This window comes from Penaeus japonicus, unplaced genomic scaffold, assembly GCF_977035675.1.
Source record: "Penaeus japonicus unplaced genomic scaffold, GWHDUDI00000001_assembly GWHDUDI00000004, whole genome shotgun sequence".
Taxonomy (NCBI): domain Eukaryota; kingdom Metazoa; phylum Arthropoda; class Malacostraca; order Decapoda; family Penaeidae; genus Penaeus; species Penaeus japonicus.
The window spans coordinates 7,467,173-7,474,672 of record NW_028234406.1 but is presented as its reverse complement, the minus strand read 5'-3'; the positions used below and the strand labels follow the sequence as shown (position 1 = coordinate 7,474,672).

General features: G+C 35.4%; 3 protein-coding genes across 24 annotated transcripts in view; 2 read left to right on the top strand and 1 right to left on the bottom strand.

Annotated features, from left to right (window-relative positions):
- rg (A kinase anchor protein rugose) overlaps window positions 1-7,500 on the bottom strand; it is a 1,000,951-nt gene that overhangs the window by 618,314 nt on the left and 375,137 nt on the right. The window lies entirely within an intron of this gene.
- On the top strand, window positions 2,394-3,070 carry LOC122243567 (cuticle protein 19-like). The gene is made up of 3 exons (XM_043001185.2): window positions 2,394-2,459; window positions 2,557-2,694; window positions 2,806-3,070. The coding sequence occupies exons 1-3, from the start codon at window positions 2,397-2,399 to the stop codon at window positions 2,929-2,931; spliced, it is 327 nt and encodes a 108-aa protein (XP_042857119.2). The 5' UTR covers window positions 2,394-2,396; the 3' UTR covers window positions 2,932-3,070.
- LOC122262821 (cuticle protein 8-like) overlaps window positions 3,346-7,500 on the top strand; it is a 7,005-nt gene continuing 2,850 nt past the window's right edge. The window contains exons 1-3 of the mRNA XM_086535291.1: window positions 3,346-3,408; window positions 4,832-4,910; window positions 6,756-6,763. Coding sequence (XP_086391417.1) covers window positions 3,346-3,408; window positions 4,832-4,910; window positions 6,756-6,763 — 150 coding nt within the window. The remainder of the gene's footprint in view (window positions 3,409-4,831; window positions 4,911-6,755; window positions 6,764-7,500) is intronic.

The following is a 7,500-nucleotide window of genomic DNA, read 5'->3' as shown; positions in this document are numbered from 1 at the left end:
ATCATCCTCCTAGCATTTTAGTTTACTATGATATATATCAGAACAATGTCACAGTGCTTCGCCTGACTCTGCATTATAACCACTTCTCAATTACAGGTCGACTACACAGCTGACCACGGCAGAGGATTCGTGGCCAAGGTCAGCTTCTCCGGCAAGGCTCAACACCCCAAAGTTTCTGGTCCTGCAGTCGTTTTCCCTCAGAACGGAGGCGGATACCATTAAGCGGGAATACTTTTATGATTACTGTGATGTATTTGTTCATATCCCTGTTGAAAAAGTAAATTGCACCAAACTGGAAACTTTTCTTTTATTCTAACCATTGACATGTGACATGAAAAATATCCATGAAAAAGTGTGCCGCAATAAACAAGCATTGCAGAAGACTATTCATTATGATTTTTTCTTGCGTAAATGAAAATGCTACACGGGCCACATTAATCTACAACAAAAAGATAAAAACAGCCATACCCAAATATTTCACACATTTAACCAGACTAAACACTCCTGCAAGTCTAAGGATAACAATATAAACATGAACATACTTTATCTCATACCTCATTACCAACGGTAGATCATAATCATATCATAAAGTCTAATAATATTGTGTGTAGTGAGGGCTATACAGGTATTGCGTTTACTCTCATACAGATACATTACCATTTTGTTCATTAAAAGGATAGGGGTGCCCAGAGTCGTTAACAAAATCTAATTGCGTTGCTGTTTGGAGGATACATTAGGATACTTAATTCCAAATAGGAAGGTCAAAACTTGTGAATACCAGATGATCAATCTTAAAAAAAAAGAAAAAAAAATTGCACATCCACATTAGGGAACACTATGCACGGGAAAGAGGGAGACCGTGGCGCATTTCCTTCAAAGGCAATGTTGTTCCCGTTATTAATATACTATAATATTATAATGATAATTTAGTAACAAGAAAATAAAATCAAAATAATAAGGTCGGTGATGATGATGATGATGATAATTGGAACAATAATACAAATAAGAATGATAATTAACACTTCAATTTAGCTTTCACTCTTCACGATAATATCCCCTTCCATCGTTCCCTTTCTCCACCGAATAATCAAGACTATTTAAAAGGCATTTTGAATATGCGAGTGCCTAATGACTGGTAAAAGTTATAATTCGTTTTAGGGTCATGGCGATAAAATGTGACGTTGGGTAGCTTATTAAAATGCAAGAATATAAATTGAAAGTGGAATTGTATAGTGTCTCCCCTCCCTTATGCACAATATAACAGGATACTTCCTACACAAACACATACATATGACGTCATTGCAAGTACTTTTTTAAATATAAATTCTCTAAGGAAGCGATCAAAAAATAATACTAAATGATTGTACTTTATCTTAAGAAAATACATTTTTTACAAATATAAGTATATAAGAATATCACTATAACATAAATTAATACGTAAGCATAAGAGAGGTTGCATGCAATAACGAAAACACTACATTTTTGTTGGATGTTAAATGTACTAAGATACAGGCATATTTTCTAATAAAAATAATCCTAATCATGAAAATCAAAATGATCAAAGTGCTCCTATTCATAAGAATTTGACTAACAATGATAACAATAATTATTAATATAATTCTAACACTGATAATCAAAATCATCGAAATGATTAATTATAACCATCATCCCCATCATATAATAAAAAATCGTTATTCCTGAAGACAAATATTAAGAAAATAAATTGTCATTGTCCATGTCTATCCGGAAAACCATTGCTAATGATCAGTTCATTAACAAAGTTAAAGCAAAAACAAAACACAGCAAAATAAAAGTTCAATAAATAAAGTTTATAAAACGTGTTTTAAATCGAAAATTAAATTACTGACAAGTGAATGCCTACACAATTCTAAAAACAAACAGTTTTATCGAAAGAACAAATGCATATATCAAACAGACTTTAGAGAATTCTTTGTTAAAAAAAAAATCAAACAATTGGTTGCAAATCGGTCTTCATCGCATCAATGCATTTCAAATGACAATCACCAGTATATAAAGGACGCATGAACAACACAGAAGCATTCTATCTTCAGAGACCACCAGAGCATCACCTCAAACTTACAAGATGATCTTTCAAGTATGTTTAGCAAATTATTTTTATGTGTTTGCAATGCGGTATCATTCACAATGTGTGATAATAAGTCAGATTGTATTTCATCAAAATATTTTCAGCGTTAATGAATTCATAAATGAAAAAAGAAACTCGTTGCGTAACAGTGGTGTCAGTATGAAGTGACATTTTAGGCTTCCTTGGATATAATTAATTGCGTAAAATAATCAAATATTCTCTTGTCACATTACCTTCATGCCATATCGGTATCAAAACATAAGGTTTACTTCATTCCAAGGCTACTGTAATGCTGGTGGTGTTGGCCATCGCCCAGGCCTACCCAGACAACTATGGACCAGCGTATGCCTCTGTAAGTAACCCTATAACTTTATTTTTATTTTCCGAAAACTCTTTTATTATTTTTAGTGTATCGACGATTTTACCAGGCAACTATCTTCCTCCCCCAGGGACCGATACCATACGGCTTCAACTACGCTGTGAACGACGCTTACAAAGGAACCAACTTCGGACAGAGTGAGAAGTCTGACGGCAACAGCGTGTGGGGATCCTACACCGTCGCCCTTCCCGATGGCCGAAAACAAATCGTAATTATGGATCTCCCATTTGGACTCACCGTTATCGTTTCTTTAAACTAATATTGAGTACAATTTCTAGTTCAAGTTTGCATATTCAGCATTATCCCCTTTTAATTACAGGTTGATTATACAGCTGACCACGGCAGGGGATTCGTGGCCAAGGTCAGCTACTCCGGCAAGGCTCAACACCCCAAAGTTTCCGGTCCTGCCGTCGTCTTTCCTCAGAATGGAGGCGGATATCACTAATAGTATTCCTCACAGTTTACTTTCCATGTATGATATTGAGATTAAATGTAAATAATATTTACATAATAAATATAAACAATATGAAATGATCCATTATTTTAAAACTACTAATTACACTTAAATGAAGAAGAAAGCAAGAACATGAATTCACACTAATGTGTCAACCTAGAAATTGCTGTAGGAATGGGAAACATAAGTTATTTAAAAATACTAGGTCAACATCAATCAGTTCTACTTAGCAATGCAGTGAATTTCCGAAACAGCAGCTTCTTACAAATACTTCCACTTGAAGGACTAATAACTAATGATGACAGGGGAGGGAAAGAAAATCAGAGATCGGGAGCGGAAAATAGAGAGACGGAGGTAAGTTCTCTTGATAAAGAAAAACAGAACAATCCTTTTAAGTGCTATAGCATGCTTACTTCTTTTCTGACTTGCTACAATCTACCACACTTGGCCCAAGGGCCAGCACAAGATGTACACAAACATTTAACATTGAAAATAACAATAACAATAATAATAAACGTGAAATTACGTCCATTTCCCATCGCTGAAAAGTCTCTCCAGAGCTGGATGCCACAACATCTAATTTCCTTCGTACCTGACTGAGATGATAACTGCCACGCTCTTCATTATAAGATGGCAATTACGAGAAAGCTAGAACAATGAAACTTGTCATTTTGAACTAGATCCTTAAGCCTTAAGTACAATGTGTGTCTTTATAATTTGCTTGTTGTTTGTTATCTGGACGGGATGCGCTCTCTTATTATGATGAACGGAACCTTTCGAAACATGTTACCACTTAGCTTCACTATTTTATACAATCACTTTCTCTCATTCTTTACAAATACACACACATATATACACACGTATATTCCTAACAGTCATAAAAAAGCACTAACATCTCTGAATGTGCATCAGTGATATGATATATTTTCTTCTATTTTCTTTAGAGAGGATAAAAACGCGTGCTATAAAATGAATTGTTAAAAAAAAATCAAATGTATAATTAATTACCTTTGGCCTATTTGGTGGACTGAGAGAATTGTTTCTCTAAATCCTGCAAAACGTTTCTGCTCAATAAAGTAAACGAAGTGACACGAAACGATGCATATCGCACAGAACTACAGACACAAACACAATATACACATGCTCAAATAAACAGGCATACGCATACACAGACAAACACCCAAAACAGCACGACCACATACACACCAGGCAAATTCACAATGATATACACACATGCACGCTTGCAAACATACCTACACACAAGGCTTACCTTCAATAGCCCTAAACCAAAAGAACGCAAGCTCATAAAACGTAATTTTGGTCAGCAACAAAATTGCTTTACCAGACTGTTACTGAATTCGTACTTTTCACTGCGCAGACGGTACTTTCTTTAACAAAGTTTATACATTCTCTTGTATGGAAAATCTTACATCAACGAGTTGGCACTGTAGAACGCATAAACGCAGAACGCAGGACTGCAAGTAATATCTTCTCGGTCCACTCTTGGTAAAATGAATATATCAAGTAATAATTAATAAAGATTTGCAAAATTGCTGGGGAAAAAAATCCAAGCTGACAATTCGAAATCATTGTTTACATCTAAAGCTACTATGGCTGAGACACGCGCCAGGAACATCACTAATTCCTAGCTGGAAATACAATTAACATTTCTAATAAAAATAGACCATAAATTTCCAGTGATTCTACCACCACTTTAGTTTCCCTCTCTTCGGGTGATCGATCAAATAAGCTGTGTATATATAACTTTCTGAACTGATTTCGATTTAAAACTCTCTTCCCTGAAAAGGAATGGAACCCACGTAATCGAAAGTACAACCACAAAGCGTAGAACTATATCACATGTATTCTTCATTTTGCTCTTTCAACTTAGATTGCGTGGGCTCGACTCCTTGGCTTGGAAGAAACCTATGTAACTATAGCACTGCAGAATTGCGAAATTGTCATATCAAGTAGGTTGTGTTTCGTTCTTGAAATTGCATTTGAGAAAGGGAGGGAGAGAGGTGGGATAAAGAGAAGGAGAAAGAGAGAGAGAGAAAGAGAGAAAGAGAGAGAGAGAGAGAGAGAGAGAGAGAGAGAGAGAGAGAGAGAGAGAGAGAGAGAGAGAGAGAGAGTAAGAGAGAAAGAGAGAAAGAGAGAGAGAGAGAAAGAGAAAGAGAAAGAGAGAGAGAGAGAGAGAGAAAGAGAGAGAGAGTGGGGGGGTGGGGGCAAGGAGAGAGGGAAGAGGGAGAATGACGTATGGAAGAGAGAGAGAGAGGGAAGGAGGAATGAGGATTAGGGAGGGAGAATGAACGCGAAAGAGGGAAAGAGAGAGAGAAAGATTCAACTGCGGATAACAACTAACAGCCTTTCCCTTTTCAGACATGTGTTGCAATTATTTCAATTTTCTTTAATCTACAAGTTGGCTATACTCTAAACCAACGTGGCAAAAATGTGGCGAAAGCAAGTTATTACGTGCTGGGTATAGACCGGTATTTATACATCAAGATGAGCAGCGACACTCATAACTATGAGCTTTTTAATTCTTATTGTTTATTTTTCTTATCATAAAATTCTCTGAACGTATCATGTCAGGCTACCTAAGTGAAGGCCACCGATCTCGTAACTAACAGAATTAGAAGGAATACTGCAATGGAGCTAAGTCTGCAATATAACTTAATTTAAAAACAACAATATTCACTTAATAAGCGCTTCTATCGAGTTTAAAGACGAAGAAGATTCTTTTGTTCTCACTTCGTTGGTTTATTTCCACTTAACATAAACCTCAATAATTTTGCATCAAAACAAGAGCAATGTATAACTTTGCCATTTGTGATATATAACTGATATTTCACATCCACAATTGGTCTAATATCTAATCATATTTAACGTATGATAAAAACAACATTGAGGACTGGAGTAATGAGAATCCCAGACTTTCTTCAGGAAGGAAATCTTAATCAATATTTGCAAATTCCTCAGGGAGACAACATACAAGACCCAAGCCTTCATTGACAGCCACTCGCTTCTTACGAGAGAGAGAGAGAGAGAGATAAGCAAGATGAAAAGCGTTACTTTCATATAATTTCAGAGATAACCTTGCAAAACTGATGTTTTTTAAGAACCTTAATCTTATGTACGGTTTCGTAATCTAGCTTAATGAAAATACCTTCGAGACAAGAGGCACCGTGCTTTATCTCCCCAATTTTTCACTCAAACTCATTATCATTATAACGCAAATGCTACTATTCATTTGCATACTTCTCTTAGCCATAAGCTCGCAGTCTTTAGCATATGTTGCTGGATTTTTCCCCTTCGCCAAGAACTTTGTTTCAAGAGAAACGTGTTTCTTTCAAATCCTAAATGCATTTCTTAGGGGGAAAAAATAGGAGAGCTATAGGAGGACTGACATTTAAAGTCAGGGTTTCCCAGATCAAGAAATTACATGAAGCTTTTTCTCTTGCTTATCATAGCTATAGTACAACCTTACTTTTGCATATATGCGTCATATATGCGTCACATTTTCAAGTATGTAATTATGTGACCTCAGGAGAGGACTTAGCATGCTGAGGGTGATAATTTATACTGTTATATCGCTCTCCTGATATGTAAACATTGATCCTGATATGTAAACATTGATTGTGATTGATCCGCTTTTTGTTCTGTATATATTTCAATGTTGACAGGCTGTAAGCTTTTGTAAAATACATGAGAGGTCAACTAAAGTACCGTCTGTTGTGAATCGCTCTCACTGTCAGTATAATCTAACAAGATCTTTAATGCAAAAAATCACTCTACAAATGCCCCAAATGTTTCAGCACGAATGGTGAGTTTATCATTCTTCTTTCATTATTTCGGTGCACCCAGCTCTTGCTCGTCCGGTTATTATAAGCCTAGGACGGTGTATATCTTGCCATTACAATAAGGTTTTCTTGGTCATTAAAACCTTGCTCAAAAATCTAAACCAAACCTTTCATCTTTCCATTCAGATATATTGCGTAATTATTTAAACGTACAGTGTGATAATATCAACTTTATATATACACTAGAGAATCTTTCTTCTCGGAAATGCCTCCATTGAGCATTTGTCAAAATTTCCATTCCGCTAAATTTAGTAAAGCGCACATTCGTATTAACTGAATAATAAGTAAATTTTGCGTACGAAATATATTTGCAACACAAATTTAAGGACATACTTCGTCTCTTGTGAATATGTTTGCCTTCGTTGTGGCTGGAAAACATTTATCGATATATAACGTTATTTTTTCTCCCTTCTCCTTCTGTCTGTTTATGTATCTCTTTTTGTATTTATGTACATATGTATGCATGTGGGTGTCTATATTTATATACATATATATACATATATTATCTTACATAAAATGTAGATAAGCATATATAAAATGTAATATTCAACTATATATTAAACTCCCAGGTATATATTTGGCACAGCCACACAGAAACGTGGCTTCCCACGACGTAGCCTTAAAAAAAAACAAAAAAAAAACGAACCTTTCAAAATACTTTCATAATTATCGACAGAATTGGGAAAGCTTCATGACGGTT